Source organism: Nannospalax galili, unplaced genomic scaffold, assembly GCF_000622305.1.
Source record: "Nannospalax galili isolate Female #2095 unplaced genomic scaffold, S.galili_v1.0 scaffold281, whole genome shotgun sequence".
NCBI lineage: Eukaryota > Metazoa > Chordata > Mammalia > Rodentia > Spalacidae > Nannospalax > Nannospalax galili.
The window spans coordinates 7750151-7772305 of record NW_008349068.1 but is presented as its reverse complement, the minus strand read 5'-3'; the positions used below and the strand labels follow the sequence as shown (position 1 = coordinate 7772305).

The 22155-nt window shown below is 38.7% G+C and overlaps 1 protein-coding gene across 4 annotated transcripts in view; it reads left to right on the top strand.

Moving 5' to 3' along the window:
- The first annotated feature begins 3085 nt into the window (after positions 1 to 3085).
- Positions 3086 to 22155, top strand: part of Kansl1l (KAT8 regulatory NSL complex subunit 1 like) — a 179143-nt gene continuing 160073 nt past the window's right edge. For 3 of the 4 annotated variants that reach the window (XM_029569936.1, XM_017801379.2, XM_017801380.2), the window contains exons 1-2: positions 3086 to 3273; positions 17723 to 18827. In XM_029569936.1, coding sequence (XP_029425796.1) covers positions 17752 to 18827 — 1076 coding nt within the window. In that variant the 5' untranslated portion in view covers positions 3086 to 3273; positions 17723 to 17751. Of the gene's footprint in view, positions 3274 to 15015; positions 15112 to 17722; positions 18828 to 22155 lie in introns of those variants that run through there. The other variant, XM_029569935.1, reaches the window with a different exon arrangement.

The following is a 22155-nucleotide window of genomic DNA, read 5'->3' as shown; positions in this document are numbered from 1 at the left end:
AGAAGAACCTGAGCTCATGGAGCATCTTTACGAGATAGACTGGGGAAAGAAAAGAAATTAAAGTCTATGTAGAAACAGAACAGTGAAAGAGGGCACAGAAGCCTCTGTTTGTAATCCCTTCTTGGCTGAGAATGGCTTGAAACCAGGATTGATCTCTATCTCTAGCATTTATCACAGTGTCAGCTGGATCTTAAGTGCTGCAGCAAGGTTTCCTGAATGAAGGAAGTGCCTGAATAGATGCCAGTGTTGAGAAATTTATCTCATGAAATCATGATAATACTGCTTACCTAGACACTTCTACATACTTCCAGTCAGGTAATTATGTCAGCAAGAATGGTGCCCTTTTGTTTTCCTTGTTCTTACTGGATCTTTAGGTGTCTGGTTCTTGCCACTTTGATAATATATACATATATATGCATATATTTATATGTATATTTTGACATTTTTATTTTATGCATATGAGTATACCATGTGAGTGCCTGGTGCCTTTGGAGACCAGATGATAGTGTCGGATCCCTTGGAACTGGAGTTACAGAAGTTTTTGAACCACTATGTGGGTGTTGGGAACTGAACCCAGGTCCTCTTCAAGAGCAGCCAGTGCTCTTAACCCCTGAGCCATCTCTCCAGTCCTGGAAAAATAATTCACTTAATGTATCTTTTAAATAAAAATAGATCTCTGATTTTTAAGGGCATATGCATTCTTTTAGTCTTTTGCTAAGTAATATAGGAAACTGACAAATGATTTAGTATGTCAATTTTGATAATAAATTGGGCATTCTACAGCTACACATACTAAAATCATGTTTTTCAAAAGTATTTTTTGTCAGAGAACAATGTGCTTAATGGGAAGTTAAGTGCAGTGCCATCTCATACATATAAACCCCAGCAGGCCATAGACATAACTGTGATTTTCTTCCTTGGGTTTTTGAACATATTTCAACCCCAAATTATTTATCATTCCCTCATTACTTTTGAAGTATCAAATTGAATATAAAAGAAACAGAAAAATGCTACATAGACAAAGTTTTTTTAAAATTATTTTATGTGTCTAACTGTGTAAGTGCCTGTGTTGTGTAATGCCCACAGAGGTCAGAGAGGGCATCAGATACCCTGGAACTGGAGTTACAGATTGTTGTTAGCCACCACGTGAGTGCTGGGAATCAAATCTAGGTCCTCTGCAAGAGCACCCAGTTCTCTTAATCGCTGAGCCATCTCTCCAGCTCCATCCATGATAGTTTTATGGGTTGGAATAGTTTTGTACAGGCTACACAATCTGGCAGACTGAGGAGGGTAAAAGATAAAAGAATTAACTTGTAGTATTGGAAAGAACTTACTTCCTATCTGATGAAAAAATTAGGTAATATATACAAAAAGCATGTTATTCCCTGTGCTTTGCAAGGCTTAATAAACTCCACAAAGACAGGGACTTTGTATACTGCTTTATCTCCTTTGTCCATCATATGTGTTCAATACACATTGATTAACTTGTAAACATTTTGCTTCGGTAATAATTATGTCACAGGAGAAAACTACCATTAGATAATTTATAGCTCCTCAACTACCCCAGGTTTAAATTTTAATTTCTTGTCACTCATCGGTATGCTAGAGTTTGAACCTAGGGATGTAGACATGCTGGACAAACGCTCACCCCCAGATCTTGTCATTCATGATTTAACCAATGTAGTTGACAATGCTGTTTTCTGCCCCAATAGTATGATGCATACTCTACCTCCACACAAATCTCTTGGATTATTGATGCTTTCTGCTCTTCTGTTTGAAGCCTTTAAAACGAATGTCCAGTTGAAATACAAAATCTTAATCTTAGTACTGTAACAACTTTGACCTCTCTACTACCTGCATCCTGACCACACACTCGATTCACTCATTTTGTGTCTGTCCCTAGAGACTATGCTAGTCCTTTAAATATGGCAAATACCCAGGGAATCTGCCCCCACCAACACACCATTAGTTCACGATTTTTAATTAATGAAGGCAAATCCATTTCCCGAAATGCCTCCCTTGTTCCTTATTCAGGAGCAATTGTTTTGAGTAATTCTTGTAAGTATTCTTCCCACTGAATGCAGTTTGTCCTAAAGAGTATTTCAGCTAAGTCATGATTTACTAGAAAGAGCGGGAGGGAGTACGTCATTTTCCAATTCCAGTAATGATTTGGTAATGCTTTCTTAAGACTGCAATTTCTTATGTTTCTGCCACTCCCTCCACCCCAGATCTTTTCAAAATAAACACTAAGAAATAATGATTAAATCTGGGTCTAAAATTCTAGTGCTTTTTTCTTCCTAATCATAAGTGAAAAGTGTATTTAGGAAAGCTTGTGGTCGATTACCTAAGGAGCTATATATAGGGAATTTAGCATTTAGTTTTCTTGGCCTCAAGTGCGAGGCTGGGGAAATGCCTGGGTGAGTTTGGTGATGGGCAAAGCGCTGGGTCAGGTGCAAGACTCGCAGAGATGTTTGTGTGTCCAGCCAACTATCTCCTTACAAAACCCCTCTTATTATGTCGGACCGCGCCACGGCAGAGCCCAGTTAACTCCAGCGTTGCGTTGCTGTGGCTGGCAGACCAAAATGCTTGCTCAGGAGGCGCCCGAGATTTCAATCATAAACAGACTCAGATGCATCCCAGGCACATTTATCACCTATTTTAAGGCGCCTCGGAGATCAGACAGAGCGCGACTTCGGGAGACTCTGGCCCCGGGGCAGCAGGTCGCAGAACACCTGGGCTCCCCAAGCTTTTGACTTTCCTGACACAGACCGACCGAGATAGCAGTGCGGGAAGTCGCACGGCCACACGGCCGTCGGTATTGCTTTTCCCGGTTGGCGTAGGGAAGGGACCTGGCAGCATGAGCAGCGGAACGCACCCGTAGGCAGCTCAGCCCCAGAGTTCCGCCATCGCGCACAAGCAGCTTCCAGAACGCCGCCAGCCGCTTCCCCAGATCCCGCCTCCGCCGGGGTTTCCCCGCCGCCGGCCTCATTTGCATGGCGCGCCCCTCCCCCGCTGCCATTGGCGGGCGCCGGGCTCCGCCCTCCTCCACTCCCCTCGCCGTGGCAGGGTTCCGTCCCCCGAGCGCCCGGAGCTGCGGGCAGCAGGCGGACTGTTAAACCGCGGCGGCCGGGGCGGGAGCGGGGCGCGCTCTGGAGACGAGGCAGCGGCGCTCCGGGTCGGGGGAGGCGGGCGGGCAGCTAGACATCGCCGGCAGCCCCCACCACGGCCGGACCGAAGGTGCGGCGGCGGAGGGCAGCCTGGGCGCCCCAGCAGGCGAGTGGCCGGCGTCGCAGCGGCGGGCTGAGGGGGGTGGGTCTCCTCGGCCACGGACCGAGGCAGCGCGGGGCGGGAAGAGCGAAGACCGCCGGGTGGACTCGCGGGCTCGGCGTCCTTCCGGCAGCCCCCTCGCACCCCGAATCCCCCTGGCGGTTGGACTCGGGCCCCAGCCCAGGACGGTGCTTTGGGGCAGGAGTCGGACCGTAGCCAAATTTAAACGGCTAAACCTAACAGCCTTGGCAGAAGCGGAGGGGAGGGCAGGGCAGGGCTGGGGGGCGGGGTGGGAGGCGGGCCCAGACGTGGGTCACGTGGGGGGCGGGGCTTGGCAGACGGCCCTTTTGTTTTGTCTGGCGCGTGCGCAGAGGGCGGAACACGTGGTATTTTTCCGGTTTCCCCCTCCCTCCTCTGGCCTGGGTTGCCGCGCCTCTGAGGCGACGGGTTTGTGGTGAAAGCCGCGTTCGCGGGCCAGTTACTTATTTCGTGTATTGTCCCTGCGAACGTGGGTTTGGCTTTCGACCTGTTTGGGGTGGAGGGGATTGGAGAGGTTTCCTGAGGGGTGGCGTCCGAGGTGGCGTCTCCGGCTGCGCGGAGGGAGCCGGCCTGCCTGGTGGCTTCGCGGCCCGGCAGCGGGTTTCTGGGTCCTTGTTCGGGGAGCTGGACTGAACTGTGGAAGTCCCACTCTGGTTTTGAGGTTCAACGCGAGAAGCGCCTGGTTTTCCTTAACGAGCGCTTGACTTCGTGCTGAGTTCGTGTCAGTTAGAAATGAACTTGGTAGTTCCTGTTAACGTACCAACGAGTTGGGGCGGGTGAATACCTGGACCAGACCGGCGGGTTTTGCGGGGAGGGAAAGCAGCTCTACAAATACTCCGGAAAAATCTGCTGCCCTGGGACGCAGATCCAGTCACAGCCTCACTGATAAATCTGATTCCTCTTAGAATTGTTTCATAATAGGGTCCCCGCCTTAAAAGGTAGTGAAGATCACGTGCCTCGAGTTAGTAAAAGTTACTGTGTTTACTAAAGCTACAAATACAGAAATCCCTCAGTAATACGGTATTGTGACAGAGTTGTTTTGTTTCATTTTTAAAGCCAGCATGTTTTAGGAACACTGAACAAGCCGTGAAACAGAGGCAATTATTTGAGTTTCTTAAAAATCCTATTGCACTTCGTTTTGTTTCTGGGTATATAGCCCAGGCTTCCTGAGGGCTGACACTACAACTCTTGTAGTTTTTCCTTTGCTTCTCGCACTCTCCAATACACAGTCTGTTGAATTCTTCGTTGTTTTGATCTACATATGTTGTCATTACTCCCCTCTGCCAGCTTTCTAGAGTAAGTTGTTATTTTAGACAGGGTCTCCGTTGCTCCTGCTGGCCTGGAACTCAAGTATGGACACCAGGCTGGCCAGATCGCATGGAGATCTTGTTTCAGAGTGCTGGGATAAAAGGCGTGTGTTACGACGCCACGCCGGACTCTTAATTTCTTAACTGTGAAACTCTTTAATTTAGGCCAGTCACATTTTTTTGTTGTTGTTTGTTTGTTTTGTGTGTGTGTGTGTGTTTTTAGGTCTTTTTGGGTCTCCCTGTAGCCCCAGCTGGCCTGGAACTCACTATGTAGACCAGGCTTGTCTGGAGCTCTTGAGAGATTCCCCCTGCCTCTGCCTGAAGTCTGGGATTAAAGGAATGCGCCTGGCTCCCATAATCACATTCTTTCATTCACAGTTTTTACTTATGACATGTACCTTTTCAAATAACAATTCTTTATTATGTGTTATAAAATTATTTGGACAGTTTTGTATAATCTGTATTTTCCAATGCATATAATGCAGTTTTTTCCTGAAACGAGGGATCATACAGTAGTTGCCGTTAACTTTAACTCAAAAACATTAAATATTAAATAGCATTAAGTATCCTTTGAAATATATATATATATGTGTGTATATATCTATATCTGTATATAGATATATACACACACACATATGTTGATCTTTTTTGAGACAGCAGCTCCCTGTAGCCCCAGTTGGCCTGGCACTCATTATGTAGACCAGGCTGGCCTCCATCTCACTTAGATCCATCTGCCTCTGCCGCCCACAGGCCGGGAGTAAAAGTGTGCCGTCACGGCTGGCTGAAAAACATTTTTTAATAGCTGCCTAACATTTCATTGTGTGTGTATTGCATTTTAAGATTTTCCCATTGAATATCAACTTTTCTAATGCTTTACATATCCCTGTTCCCCTTGTGTTTGTAGAATTTCTGAGGTAGAGTCTGTTTTTGTTTTTTTCTGCTTTGTGACAACCAACTTTGAAGAATGTGGTATTGATTTCTTCGCATAGTGGTATGAGCTTGCCTCCTGTTACATCTTTGTTCATCATCCAGTATTAGCTTTAGATGAAAAACCTTGTTTTAGTTTGCATTTAACTTTTCCCAGTAACATGTGTGGGTTATCTCTCTTATTTCCCAAGGTAAAGGCAGGGGAGAGAAAACTTTCACGTTTATGTGCTGCAGATCACATAATGTTTGGAAAATAAATACTTGCCAATTGGCTGATATTTAACTTTATTTAACTTTATTTTTACCCATGAAAGTTCAGGAAATTGTCTTCTGTGTTTTGTCTTACTCAGTTTAGGAGTATGTTGTTGACAAAATAGTAATTGCTTGATTCATTTGAGTGCTTGTTTTTTAAGGTGAGGCCTCAATGATTGATCAGGGTTTTCTGTTAAAAGGGTCTTGACTGCTGGTAGATCCAAGAGGTTCATCTAGTTTTGCTGCTCTTTAGCATTGCCTGCTTGCTTCACTTCTTTTACTTGTTTTCCTATCTTCTGTGGAGTTGATTTGATGTTAATTCTGATCATTCTGCTTTCTCTTGTAGCTTCTGTGTTAACACAAAAAAGATTAGTGTCTCAAGATCTTTATTTCAAATTGGTCTTGACAGACCACCTGTTACTGCCTATAAGCATCCTTTACTGCCCTTTAGTCTCTCACAAAAACCTCATAGGTAATGTGCAGTTGTTTTCATGGTGTCTTTCATGTATTCATTTAGTGGTTTCTTGTTCATTTCCCTTTAATTTTGTCTTTACTGTATTAGGTGTTAGTGAAGGAGGCAGAAAGCTGTTTCTTCAGGCTTAGGGTTTGTCAAACTATTACAGCAAGGAATGGGGCTGCATGCAATGCAAGTGACAACTAATAGAGAATTAGCAACCAGTTTATGACTAAAACATATCATCTCTTGTTTTTAAAGTCTTTACTGCCCTACAGTAGCATAATAGAATATCAAACATGATGGCTCTGTATCATACAGTTTTCCACATTTTCATTCAGTATGTTACATTTAGAAAGACAAAGACACTATGTAATTTTCTAAAGATTTTTCCTATTTTTTTCTCCCTCTGCCTGCCTCTCTCTCTCTCTCTCCCTCTCTCTCTCTCTCTCTCTCTCTCTCTCTCTCTCCCCCTCTCTCTCTCTCTTTTGTCTTTTTGAGACAAGGGTCTTCCTTTAGCTCCAGCTGGCCTGGAACTGGCTATGTAGACCAGGCTGGGCTTGAATGAACTCACAGATCTGCCTGCCTCTGCCTCCTGTGTGTTGGGATTAAAGACATGCCCCATGACTCTTGCCTATGTTTTTTTCTCAAGTATTGCCATAAATAGATACCTCGCTGAATTTTGGTCCTTTCCTAGTCATGAAGGATAAAACAAAAACAAAACAAAAAAACACCTCATGTTAATAAAAAGAATAATATACTTGCCAGTCAATAATGTGTAATGAAAATCAAAAATGATTTTCATTTTTTGTACTTTTGTTTTTCTGAGACAGGGTGTCACTGCTAGGTCTGAGCCCACTTGGAAGTCACAGTGTAACTCAGGCTATCCTGGAAGTTATCTTCTTGCCTCCTCCTCCCTCCTGTTGGAATTTGGCCATAGTGGAAAATTTTAATACTATATGCTATTTATTTTTGGAAACATTTGTTTCTATAGAGATGTGAAAATTCAATTATAACACTGAAACTTTTTTTTTTTTTTAATTGGTCTTTTTGAGACAGGGCCTCCCTGTAGCCCCAGCTGTCCTGGAACTCCCTATATAGACCAAGCTGGCCTTGAACTCACAGAGATCTGCCTGCCTCTGCCTCCCGAGTGCTGGGATTAAAGGCGTGCACTACCACGCCCGGCATAACATTGAAACTTTAAAAATACTTTTTAAGTATTCAAGAACATCGTGTTTAGGCTTCCTTTCCAGCTCTATAAGGCCCAGAATTCTTAAGTATGTTTTTAGTAGTTTAAAGAAAACTGCTTGGTAGTAGGTCATTTTTCAATGTTGAGCAATATGAAGTTAAATTGAAGCCAAAATGAATAGACCGAGCAAACATGATAGTGCACTTTTAAATGTAAATGTCTACATCCACATGATGCACACTGGAAAAAAAAAACCCAGCTGCATGTATATTCTTATGAGTCATGCACTTACGACTGAATAATAATTCCGCTTCAAGTATGATGTTTGATCTGTTATGTGGCCACCCAAGTGGCTTTTTCGTCAATTAAATTCCTTTAGTCTTCAAAGAGACTTCCTTTTTAGGCATAGTTTTCAAAGTGGAAGAAGCTCTTGCTTATAAACATCATAGACTACAAAGTGCTGAGCTAACTGTACCCTGCTCATGCCAATTACTGCAGCATTTTGCAGTAAATTGAGAATTCTCCTAAAAGAAGGCGGCATAAAGAAATCCAGAAAATAGAACACTATTTTGTATTTCTAGCTTTCATTAATTTCTAATTTTTTGGTACTTAACCTGGGGGTTGGAGAAATGAGTAATAGTTAAGAGTGTGTATTGCTCTTCCAGAAAACCCAAGTTCCCAGTACACCCATTGGGTACCTCACAACTTCTTGTGACTCTAGCTCCAAGGGATCCAACAACCCTCTTCTGTCCTTAGCGGGCACTGCACGCACATGCACGCGTGCGTGCACACACACACCACACATGTGTGCGCGTACACGCGCACCCCACATACACATATATGATTAAATGTTTTTAAAAGATTTTTGTTACTTAGTATTTTTATTTTATATGTATGAATGTTTTGCCTGCATGTAAGTACACCAGTGCAGTGCCTGTGGAGGTGAGAAGAGGGCATCAGAGCCCCTGGAACTGCAGTTAGAAAGGTTGTTAGCTGCCATGCTGGGAACCAAAAAAGATCCTCTACAAGAGCAGCTGGTGCTCTCATTCCAGAAGGAATAGTGGTTCTTATCTAATTACCAAATTCAAAGCTAGAGGTAGAAAGACTGGATACCATTTAAAATCTCTTCTATAGAAAATCTCAGTCATTTGAAATATGTTAGCTATGTTAATACTTGTAAAGCCTTGATTACTAAGTGTCTGGACCAACTTAGTAATAATCATCCTGGCAATTATCTCAGTATGTACATTCAGCTTTTGAAAGGTGACTTTTTGCTGTTTTTCATGATGTTTAGGGGATTAGATCACCTTTAGTTAATGCTAGGCTCATAAAAGTCAATGATTTATGAATCTTAAAAATACAGCTTCTGCTAACAGAAACATTCTGGGGACAAGGGCAAACCCTTCAGTTTCTACTAGTACAATTTCAGCAAGTAAATTCAATTTACAGTTAATGACCTTTGGATTAAACTGTAGACTAAAATGTTAGAATTTATAGGGTAGATATAACAATATAATCCAGTTCATTGTTTACTGAATGAATTTGGCTTTATAGTAATAAAATTTAATATAAACCAAAAGATAGAGGAAAAAAAAGTGTAAAGTTTAATTTCAATTATAAATTTTGACTTGTGCTAAGGAAAGTCTCTGTCTTATTGGTATCTTTATGAACTGATAAGAAAAATAACTATATATTCAGATCTAGGTCGTTTGCTGAAGGATTATATACTTAACCAGTTATCTGAAATGGGTTTACAGCAAACTTTTCTATTATGCCACTCATAAAACCATAAAATTTCTAGTTGCCAAGATACTAATGCATTTTAAAAAATTTAAACTGAAATGTAAGCAGAAATATCTGTTACAAAAATTGAAATATAATTGGTTTTTGAATTGTCAAGAACAGTTGCCTCTTCACAGAGAATCAAGACTATATAGTTGCTTTCTTTGAAAGATTGTTGATAGAGTTCTTAACTTGAAGTTTTTTGCTTCATAAATCCAATTAGACTGATATTTTCGTGCCTGTCTTTGACCCAAAAGAGATTATTTTCCCCAAGTTTTTTCACTTCTAGGCTCTTTGAAGTTCTGTGGTAATTGGACTGAAGTCTGTTAGGAAAGTGCCATACTATACTTGAATATCTAGAGGTAACACAAATTAGTTACCACCGATGATAGTAGAGGCTGGAAAAATAAAATACAGTATTGTAGTAGCTAGAAAGACAAATTTTGTGAAGATCAAATCTCCCCACCCTCTTATGTGTGTAGTTAGAAACTGAGTATTAATAAAGATCAAGATGCTTTCTAGAAAATTCTTTTAGAGTGTGCCTAAAAAAATTTTTTTTGGATTTTTTATTTTATATGTATGAATGTTACGCCTGCATGTGTGTTAAGTGCACCTGTGTTGTGTAGTACCAATGGAGGACAGAGGAGGGCGTCAGATCCCTGGAACTGGATTTACAGACTGTTGTTAGCTGCCATGTGGATGCTGGGATTTGAACCTGGGTCTGCAAGAGCAGCAAGTGGTCTTAACCGCTGAGCCATCTCTAGCCCCAAGTGTGTCTTTTTTATGTTGCCCAGACTTCTGTACGTATGTAAAAATACTCACGTTTAGTTAAAAAATCTGGGGTTTGAAATAGTGTAGCTAATGGTTGATTCCTGGTTATTTTACATTCATTGGACTGTCTAGTATTGTAATCTCTAACCACACATGACTTGAACATTGGAAATGAGGTTCTTGCCACATTAAGATTGTGGTAAATGCAAAGAAATACTGGATTTTGAAGATTTGCTACACATAAAGAACATATAATATTTCTTGTCTGTGGAGATCAGAAAAGGGCATTGGATCCCCTGGAACTGGAGTTATGGACAGTTAGCTACCATGTGGGTATTGGGAACTGAACCTAGGTCCTGTGCAAGATGAGTCAATGCTCTTAACCACTGAGCCATCTCTCCAGCCCCTCCTGTTTCTACTTTTAAAAGCAAGAATAGTAAGTTTAAAATATGTAACTCATACCATATTTCTATTGGATGGTGACATTTTGTGCACGTGTTTTCTAACCTTTTTGCTTGAGGATTGATAAAATATCTCATTTATCTTTGTTAAAAATTTAGAGTAATTTTATTATTTTGGATAGTATTTTTTCAAGAGATACTTATTAAGAGCCTGCTATATGAGCTGATTGTGGTGGCTTACCCCTGTAATACCAGGATTTAGGAGGTGGAAATAAGAGGGTGGTGAATTTAGAGGCCAGTTTGGGTCACATAGTAAGCTCCAGGCCATCCTGGACTACATGAATATGACTTTTCACCTTTTATTTCTTTATGCTTTCTTTTGGATTTGGAGGTTTCCATTGATATATTTGCTACCTTCAGAGCTTTGCCCAGTCATATCTTGTCTACTAATTGACCCACTGAAGGCAGCTTTGTTTTATTTACTTGTGTGTGTGCGCGTGCATGTGTGTTCATGTGTATGCCATACGAGCATGTGGAGGCCAGAGGACAATTTGCAGGAGTCCGTGTTCTCCTTTCACCATCTGGGTTTTGGGGGATTGAGCTCAGTCAGATTCTCAGTGATGGACACAGGCCGCTTTAAACACGACCATCTTGCCGTCCCTTTACCCACTGAGACATCTAGCAGGCCTTGTCACACACAGTGTTTTTACTCTGTAGCATTTCTTCTTTATTAGGACTGTGACTAGTCTGCTTATATTATCTATTGTGTGTTGTCTTTCTAAAAAAATTATCTATAAATAGTCTATTGGTTATTAATCATGATGGTTTTAAATTCCTGCTCTGGTAATCCTTTCTTTTCAAACTATATATATTACCTTTATTGTACCTTGTAAACTATTTTTAAAACTGGCTATGATGTACTGAATAAAATAAATTCTACTCAAACAATGTTTAATAAGGTGTCGAGGCAGGAAGACACTGGATAGTCTGCTCATACATCCACCTTTGGCAATTCTGTGCTTTGGCTCTGAGCTTCTCAACTTCCCTCTCCTTAGGTGGGATAGGATGGTAAGAGAAGGCTGAGTTAGGTGTTTTCCCTTCTCAGGTGGAAAGCCAAGCAGACTGGAATTTGACGTGTTTTTAATTTACAGTTAATGAAATACACAAAACTAAAAATAAAGCTATAAGACTTTTCAACAGATTTCTTAGCAAGTAATGTTGTTACTTTTTTATCCTATTCTTAATTGACCTGGAATTACAGACCTTTAAATATTTGGCTATCTGGGTTCCGTTTAATCCTAAATTTTGTTGTTTCTCATTGGTAATGTTTTCATTCTCCTTTTAGGACCAATCCTCTCTTGTAGCCCTTTTTAAAATAAATGTTATTGAATTCCCCAGACTTGGTCCTGGGCTCCTTTCTCTTACTTATTTTTACCTTCTCCCTAGGTAAACTCCAGTCCTTTTGCTTTAAATACTATTTATATGCCATGACTCCTCAAAATAATATCTTTAATTATGACCTCTCAGTTGAATTCTAGACTTGTTTGGCTGCCTCCACTTGGATGGCTGATACACATTTCAAACATAGTGTGTCTGGAGCAGTACTTCTGTTTTTGTCTCCTAAGTCTACCCCATTTCAAAAAATAGCACTACTGGCCACCCATTTGCTTAAACTAGAAAAATTAAAGGTCATTTTTCGTTCACTTTTTTCCTCTTAAGCCTTACAAAATGTTGACCATTAAACATTTCTTGACACTATCGTGAAACATTTAAATTGATTTTTCTTCATTTTGTTACTATTTTACAAGTACAAATTACAATTCGGTTTGTATTGCTTCAGAAGCTGCTGCCCTGGTCTCTGTGCTTCCAGTTTTGCTCTATTACAAATCTTTTCTCTATAGAACACCCAGAGTAGGTTTTCTTTTCCCTCCCTCCCTCTTTAAAAACTGATCAAATCAAGTTATTCCCTCACCTAAATCTGCAGGGACTCTTCTTTGACTTAAGTATAAAAATCTGATGGTCTTCTGATCTTATTTTCCATTCTCTCAATGGCTTCTTATGTTCATATTTGCTATTTTTTTCACAAGCACACCAGATTTATTCTTGCTCAAAGCATTATATTATCGTTTCACTTGGAAGGCACATATCCCAAATCCTTTATAGCTTGATTTTTATTATTTCAAATCTTAGAGCAAATATCACCAAGAAAAAAGCCTAACTTCAAGAGAGAGGCCTGCCTCCATCCATACACCTAAATTTACCCCTGCCCTATTATAAACATGTTCTATAATTTTCATAGACACTTAGAAAACTCTTATTTACTGGATATTATATTTATTCATTTGTATAACTACCTTTCACTTGAATATAGCTTTGAAAAATTTTTATTATTTTGCTGGGCATGGTGAATTCTTTTAATTTCAGCACTTGGGAGGCAGAAGCAGGTGGTAGATCTCTGTGAGATCAAGACCAGCACGGTCTACATAGTGAATTCTAGGCCAGCTGGGGCTACAAGGAGACCTTAAGAAAGAGTAATAAAAAGGACAGTGTTTCTGGAGTATGTTAATTCACGAAGAAAACTGTAGAAGATGAAATAGCTAGAAACCTGATAGTGTTTGTAGGCTATGAAAATGATAGCCTTATATTTTATTTGAAATGCAGGGCCAGCTACTCACTCACCAGATATTTATTGAGCACCTGCCAGGTCAGTTTTGTTTTGTTTTTTTTTTGTATTGAGGATATATCAGCAAGGCTAGAAGCTCAAGCCTTCTTTAGAACTTATAAATGCTGGTAATAAGTATAGTTACATAATATGAAGTTAGGTAAAACTAGTAGTGTAGAATATTTTCAATTAAGAAATATTAAGAACAACTATATGGATGATATGTGTTTGCATAAACTTTAAAGGATTTGAATAAATCTACTTACATGTATTACATTATAATAAACACAAATCACCCTTTTTAATTAAAGGAGATATATCTATTTTCATGTGTTTCTTTTGGTTACAAATTACAAGCTGTTCCTTTGTAACAGAATTCCTACAAATTTAGTCATTCAAAACATATTTCATAGTTTCTTTGAGTCAAGAATATATGCATGGTTCAGCTGTCTCAAAGTCTCTCAAAAAGCTTTAATCAGGTGTTGGCAGGAGTCACAGTCATCTTCAGATCTGATTGGGGAAGACTCTGCTCCTTAGATTGCTCACATGACTGCTGACAGTCCCAGGTTCCTGCCATCTGTGGGTGGGTGATGTCATTTCCTTGCTTGCCGATCCTGCCAGTCACAGTGTGGCAGCTAGCTTCTCTAAGAGAAAAGGTAATAGCTGTAGCTACAGTATCTTCATAACGTAATCTTAGAGGTCATATCTCATCATTTCTGCTGCAGTTCAGTCATCTGAAGTGCATCACTTCATATTCAAGAGGAAAGATTACTCGGGCATGAATGTCAGTAGTCGGAGATTATTAGGGCCATTTTGGAAGCTGCTTAGTATAACAGTGAAGCCCCAGAGATCTCACAAGTCTCTATATGTGTTTCATTCCATAAATGGACCTTAGCCACTCTAATCTTTGTATTTCTTTCCAATATTTTTTGCTATATTTTAAAAATATTTATTAATTTTAAAAGTTTTATGTGTCTAAGTGTTCTACCTGCATGTGTACAATTGTACCCATGTTGTATCATGCCTGCAGAGGCCAAAAAAGGGTGTTGGATCCCCTGGAACTGGAGTTACAGATGGTTGTGAGCTGCAATATGGTGCTGGGATTCAAACCCAGGTCCTTTGGAAGAACTGCAAGTGTTCTTCTTAAAAAAATTTTTTTTTATTATTTTTATTTTATGTGTATGTATGTATTGCCTGCATGTGTGTACGTGCACCTGTGTTGTGCAGTGCCCGTGGAGGACAGAAGAGGGTGTCAGATCCCCTGGAACTGGAGTTAGGGACAGTTGTTAGCTGCCATGTGGGTGCTGGGATGCGAACCTGGGTCTTCTGCAGGAACAGCCAGTGTTAACTGCTGAGCCATCTCTCCAGCCCCTATATTTCTTAATGTGTTGTTCTCTGCTTATTTTTAGTTTTCCTTTATCTTTTTCCAGAACCCAAGATGTACTCTTCCTGCCTTGTGATGTTTTACTTTCTTGTCCCTGTTACTAACCACTTCAGTTTTATCTGTAGCATATTGTTCAAATTTTTGAGAGAAATGCAGGTGGAGTAAGAAAGAAATACTACTGTGGATCTTTATAGATTACACAGTATAGGTCTCTGAGTTGATCAAATGAGAGTTTGAATACTGGAACATGGTTTTTCCTAATGTGTGGTAATTTTCTATTTAAGTTAAAAGTAGAGTGTGAAATGTAAAGAAAAATCTTGTTTTTCTTTAAAACAATTTAGGATGATTTGGAATCTATTATAACTAAAATTTACTGCTTAGTTATGCCAAAATGTATAAACATTGAGACATTCCAGATTTGAGCAAATGATAGAGAAATTTCTACATCGAGACATATATGGTAAAGTATATATATATATATATATATTATATATGTATGTATGTATGTATATGTATAGAAACATTTTTATTATCTAGGGTTAGTCATTTATGTTTTTAATTTTTGCCTTTGTTCTTTTCTTTCCAAGTAATAAAATTTTATAATGAAAATGCAAATCATCAAAAACTATCATTTTTACCCCATTTTTCATGGACTTTGAAGTATGTTACAAGTATGGTGGGTATTTCAGTTTTATTATTATAGACATATACATATATATACGTGATAATGGTTTTATGTTTGTGTTATATTTATATGGTATCAAACTCTCTCTTTCTCTATGTATGTATATTTGATACTGCTTTTTTCTTTTTTGTTTTTGAGACAGGGCCTCCCTATAGCCCCCTTAACCTGGAACTCACAGAAATCTATCTGCTTGCCTCTGCCTCCTGCATGTTGGGATTAAAGGCGTGCACCAGTACACCCAGTTTAACATTGTTTTTCAGGTCTTTCCATATTGCTATGCTTTGAACTTCAATGTAGTATTCTATTTTGTTTTATTATTCTCTTTTCTTAAGACATCTAAGTTGCTTTAAAATGTTTTACAGTTTCAGACATTGCTCATATACCCATGACAATCATATTTTCTACTATATATAGAAACTACGTGTTCTAGTTTTTCAATTGCTGTGACAAAACACTCTGACCAATACCAATTGGGGGAGGAAAGGGTTAAATAAACCCTTATATCTCCCAGGTCACAGTTCATCAGGGAGCCCCAGGTAGGAACTCAGGGCAGGAACCTGGAGGCAGGAGCTGGAGCACAGGCCATGGCGGAACTCTGCTTACTGGCTTGCTTCCCTGGCCCATGCTCAGCCTGCTTATATAATACAGAGCAACCTGCCCAGGTGTGGTAGTGGCCACAGTAGGCTGGACCCTCCCACATCACTCAACAATCAGATTGCCCCAGAGATATGCCCACAGACCAGTTCAATGGAGGCAATTCCCCAATTGAGGTTTCCTCTACCCAAGTCTGTTAAGTTGATAACTAAAACTACCCAACACGCTACCAAACCAATTTGTGGCCTTAGATGTGAGAAATTTTGCTTACTTACTTCCTCATAATAAGTGATATATTCATACTTGAAATATTTTTGTCAGTTTGGTGGTTGGAAAACTGAACTTTTGCCTTGCTATTATATATTTCTTACTACTGCAATTAAGTACATGTTTAATGACCAAGATGTCATCACCTATATACCTTATTGCTGTGTCTTATTTGCAGGACTTCTTTATATATTCTGGAAACTAATATTTCTCTGTTACATATGTTATAGATACTGTCTACAAGGCTATTTGCTTTTAACCCCCTACAATTTTTGTTTTCACATAGTAATTTTTATACTTTTTCTTCTTGATCAATTTGTGTTAGACTTTGCAAAAATAAGAATGAAGAAAGCATAGTTACAGTTAGCATCTGGATACATATATTAGAGTGTAGTCATTTAACTATCAACTATCATATGGGTTAGAACAGAAGTTATAGAGTATCATGATTCTAGAGTGTTAATTGTTGTTAAAAATTATAGTTGATGATGTAAATTTTTTTACGAAAATTTTTTTCATAAGTTTTAATGATACTGGATTGACTGTTTCTGTTCATCAGAATATATGGTTTCTTTTCTTTTGAAGTTTATTTAACTTAGAAATTGCCATAGAAATAACCTTTAATGGTCATCTGGCATAGCCTCCATTATTTCCTAGGCAGGGGTAATACAATCCACAGTAACTTATATAAAAAGGGAAAAATATTGCAGATACATTTTCAGGAAAAAGACTTGTCTCACTGCTGTATTATTTTTAACAACTGTTAGCTTACATGTTTTTGTAATTCACTTAGGTCTGACTTAGCAACAGATTATTTGAGTATATTTTACTCAGTTCTTGTTACTGCTATTTAGTTTGAGAAAAGTAAGTTCTAAAATGAACATCATTTTAGAATATTTATTGTATTTCATAATGATAAATATTTTTACTGAAATTGTGGGATTGAGTCACATTTTCAAGTATGGTTAAGAGGCTCAAAGTTGGTAATCTTTTTTTGACTCTCATTAAACATTGTCAATAATAGGACTGTGAGACAGGTTCTCCCTGTAGCCCCAGCTGGCCTGGAATTCACTAGGCAGACCTGAACTCACAGGTATTCCACCTGCCTCTGCCTCCCAAGTGCTGGGATTAAAGGCATGTGCCACCCACCAGGCCTTGCACCTTTACTGTAATAGTGTGCAACATCATATTTTTTTTTTGTAGTGCTGCAGATTGAACCCAGGGTCTCACACATAGTAGACAAATGCTATAGCACTGGGCTTTATTTGTATAGCCCAATAATGTGCAACTTTAGTTGGAGTTGTGGATATTAGGCTCGCAAAGTGAAAAATAATAGTAGCTTAGTCATTATTGAGATAATATTGGAGGTTGAGATATAAAGAAAGTCTTTTGTGGGGCTAGAGAGATAGCTTAGCGTTTAAGAGCACTGACTGCTGTTGCAGAGGACCTGGGTTTGATTCCCAGCACCCACATGGCGGCTACGAACCATCCTTAACTCCAGTTCCAGGGGAATCTTAAGCCCTCTTCTGACCTCCGCGGCATTGCATGACATGGGTGCACTCACATACACGCAGGCAATATACTCATATACATAAAATAATAAATTAAAAAATATATATATAAAAGGAAGTCTTTGTTCCATGCACATTTTAATCAGAAGCATAAAAAAATGCCTTTTGAAAAAGTGTAAGCATAAAACCTTTTTCTGGATGTTTGCTAATTTATTTTCATATTATTTTAGGTTTCCAGTAATTATCTGCAGGATTCGCCATGACCCCAGCCCTGAAGGAGACAACAACAAAGGGTATCTGCTTTTCATCTTTGCCAAGTACCATGGAATCTGACAAGATGCTATGCATGGAAAATCCACGAACTGGAGGTGAAAAGCTAAAAGGAGGAGACACTTTCTCTCAGATGCTGGGATTTCCGACTCCTGAACCTACTCTTAATACTAATTTTGTGAATTTAAAACATTTTACCTCCCCTCAGGCTTCAAAACATTTTCAGACAGTTCTTCTAATGAGCTCTAATTCTACATTAAATAAATATGAGAATTATAACCAAAAGAAATTAGGGGAGGCTAACTGTAGTAAGCTGAAAAATGTACTGTGTAATGGCAGCAACATTCAGCTCAATAAAATCTGCCATTCTCATTCTGAGAATGAATTAACCAAAAAGGACCTTTCAGATAGCACAAGCCAGTGCATGAAGGATTTACAAATAGTTTTGGATTCAAATCTCACCAAAGACACTAATGTAGATAAGATACATCTGCAAAACTGTAAATGGTACCAAAAGAATGCACTTGTGGATAGATTTACTGATACTAAGATTAAAAAGGGTTTATTGCAGTGTACTCAAAAGAAAATTGGACCTGTTCACTCAAATATGCCTGTCAGTTCCTCAGCTGCTGAGAAAGAGGAGGAAGTGAATGCTCGTTTACTGCATTGTGTAAATAAACAGAAAATTTTACTTAGCCAGGCTAGAAGAACTCAGAAACACTTGCAGATGCTCCTGGCAAAGCATGTTGTTAAGCACTATGGTCAACAGATGAAATTTTCTATGAAGCATCAGCTGCCCACAGTGAAGATCTTCCATGATAACTGTTCAAGTTTACTTGAACACACTGAAATTAAGCCAGAAGTCAACATACTGACTTCAGAGAATAAATTATGGGATGATACAAAAAATGGCTTTGCCCAGTGTACAGCCACAGAAATCCAAAGATTTGCACTGTCTGCTACAGGGCTGTTGTCTCATGTCGAAGAGGGCCTGGATTCTGATGCAACCGATAGCAGCTCTGATGACGAATTGGATGAATATACCATTAGAAAAAATGTGGCAGTGTAAGTGCAAAATTATTAGATTTTTTTTTCTGTTCTGCACATAGTAGAAATTATCTTGATTTCAAGATATAAGGAATTAGATTTTCTAAACTCTTAACTGCCATAACCTTATTTGTTGTAAAACTGGTGAATTTTTCAAAATGTTTTGTTTGGCCATTGTGTGTCATATACACTGAAAACTGGTTTCAGGATCTTCTCCAAATACTTAAAGATCTTCCATTCTTCTATATAAAGTGGTATGGTATTTGCACTTGCACACCTCTTTCTGTATATTGTAGATCATCTCTGAATTAATTACAGTTAAAACAATGTAAATGACATGTAAATAGTTGTTATACTATACTGTGTAGGGAATAATGGCAAGAAAGAGTCTACATACTCAGGACAGATGCAGTTTCTGAGATAATAGAAATGTTCTGTATCTATGCTATACGATAGGCTTCGTGTGGCTGTTGAGCACCATTTAGTTCCAGTTTGTGATGGATTGAATCTGTAGAATGTGGAACCTATGGATGTGCAAACCTCACATACTATTTAGAACTAAGTAACTTTACTCTCTGGGAAAAGCTTACACATAAGAATAGTAATACTAATTAGGTATAAATAAGCATTTTTTTTCTATTCTTGAATGTAATTAAAACCTAAATACTTAAGAGATTACATGGGATACTGTCATTGTCTTTGGGTATTTAACAATTGTGAATACATGTAAACTGATCTACTTTTTATTGGAAGTGGGTAGGTAGGGTTGAGATAGGGTCTCCTGTAGTCTAGGCTGACTTGAACTTCCTGTACTCTTGCCTCTGCTTTCCGAGTTGCTGGGATTACAGTCATTCATGTGATCTGCTACTTTAAAAAAAAGTATATATGCATTGTATTCATTATCATTGCTTTTAGTTTTGACCTTTACCAACTCAGTTTTGACTAAACCAAAACTACACATCAGCTGAAAGATACCCATTAAATACTTAGGATGTGCTGGACACTAGAAATTCATTTGTAGGCAAAATATTCACAGTATCTTCCTTCTTGGACATTTATTCGAGATAGGGTTAACTATATATGATGCAGAAAGTGGTTTCCATTGTTGTACATGCCAGTACTCAAGAACAGCTCTAACAGTTTCAGAGATGATGGAAATGCTCTGTGTATACTGTCCAGTAGCCTTATATGACTCGAGTTTTTTAAGTTTGGTGAGACTGAAGAACTGAATTTTGAGTTTTATTGAACTTGAATTGATTTTAATGTAAATAGCCAGTTAGAGCATGGTTTTCAATACAGGTTAAAATGGTATTACTGAAGTTAAATGTGGCATTTTGGGTACAAGTATTTTATTTTTATTTTTCAAACTCTTGGAAGTGAAGGAAAATCATAGAATTGAATGCAAAATAGTTTTTAGTACTTAATATAAGACTAGCATATTATTATTATTATTATTATTATTATTATTGGTCCTTTTGAGACAGGTCTCCCTGTAGCCCCAGCTGTCCTGGAACTCACTATGTAGACCAGGCTGGCCTTGAACTCACAGAGATCTGCCTGCCTCTGCCTCCTGAGTGCTGGGATTAAAGGTGTACACCACCACGCCTGGCTATCATATTATTTTTGTATAGTTAGGCGTAAAATGTAAAACAAAGTGAGCATTCCAGTTTCTTGGTGTTCTGATATCACTGAAATCGAAATTTACTTGAATGTGGGAGCTAGGATGAAGCTAAGCATGAATTATTTTCAGGCTGCCATTTTGCTAGTTAATTATGTATGACATCTGATCTAGTTCTTTCAGTGTCTCTGGGAGGTATTTGTTGCTATCCCTATTTTACTTAAGAAGAAGCAAAATCAGCATTGTTAAATAACTTGCCCATGGCCAGAGGCCAAATAATTTGGTAGAGCCATCAGTTTGCTAATGTTTATGACTCTAAAGTCATACATGATGCTACTTTCTCAACATTATCATCAATTTGATGGCTTACCAGAATTTTGAGATACCTGTGTTCTGAAAATTGTCTAGAAACTTATAAATTTTTACATTTAAAATACTTTGGAGCAATTCAATGTAATACATTTTAGATGTATTAACTTAACAAATTAAGTACTTTTTTGTTGTTGTTGTTGAGAAGACCTGAAGACCTGGCTTACCTATTTTGAGCTAGAAACAGAAATAAGAAAATTATGTCTTTCTACTGTTTGGCCTAATGTGCTGTTTTTATTATTAAATTATTCCCTGATGGCACCTAGTTTGTCATCAGCTTATTAGTAAATCATGCTTTTTCCTGTATGTTTTACTAATATATCTGTTTTAGTAACTCAACCCTGATTAAGGGTAAGGACATACATTTTATATTTTCTGTTTGTTTCTTTTTATCCCAAGCTAAATGATTATTAATTGGTCAAAATGTATTTCAGGATTAACATTTATTAATGGGGTTTAATGAAAGCATATTAAGTTCAGATATTTGTATAAAACATACATGAATAACAAAACTCAAACTTGGAAAGTTATACAAAGCATCAAATGCTGTATATCCCCTTCTTGCCAACTGTGGCAGTTTATTGAGGAAGACTGAGGTAAGATGTAGCCTACGTTTTCTTTTTTATACTTGCTTTCTTTTCCCTGTAACAGTCAAAGGGGGTTCAAGGGCACCAGGCATATATTTTAAGAAAATAATGAAATTTAATAAATTCTATCCTTTGGAACTATTAATATTTAATATTTTGATGACTGTTCATTAAAGCTTATATCTGTTTTGAAAAGTCAAGTTTATCTGATTTATATAACTCATCTTATATAACTAGATTCTTTAAACAAATTATTTGATTTTTTTTTTGAAGTTTTTATTGTTTTTGCCACTCAGATATGTTCAGGGACTGGGAAGATGGCTCAGTAGGTAAGATTGCTTGCTGTGCCTTCAGGATAACCAGAGTTCAAATGCCCACTGTCCACATAAAAGTCAGTTGTGGTCCCAGGCACCTGTAACTCCAGTGCTCTGGGGTGTGAAGATCACTGGAGCTTGCTTGTTGCAAGTCATGTTCCATGTTCAGTAAGAAACCTGTCATTTTTAAATTTTATTTTATGTGTATGAGTGTTATGCCTGCATGTAAGTAAGTTCACCTGTGTCATACAATGCCTGCAGAGGACTGAAGAGGCTGTTGGATCCCCTGGAACTGGAGTTACAGACAGTTGTTAGCTGCCATTTGGTGCTGGGATTCAAACCTGTGTCTTCTGTAAGAGCAGTGTTCTTAACTGCTGAGCCATCTCTCCAGCCCAAGAGACCTGCCTTAAGTGAATAAGATGGAGTGTGATAGAACAGGACACCTGATGTGTTCCTCT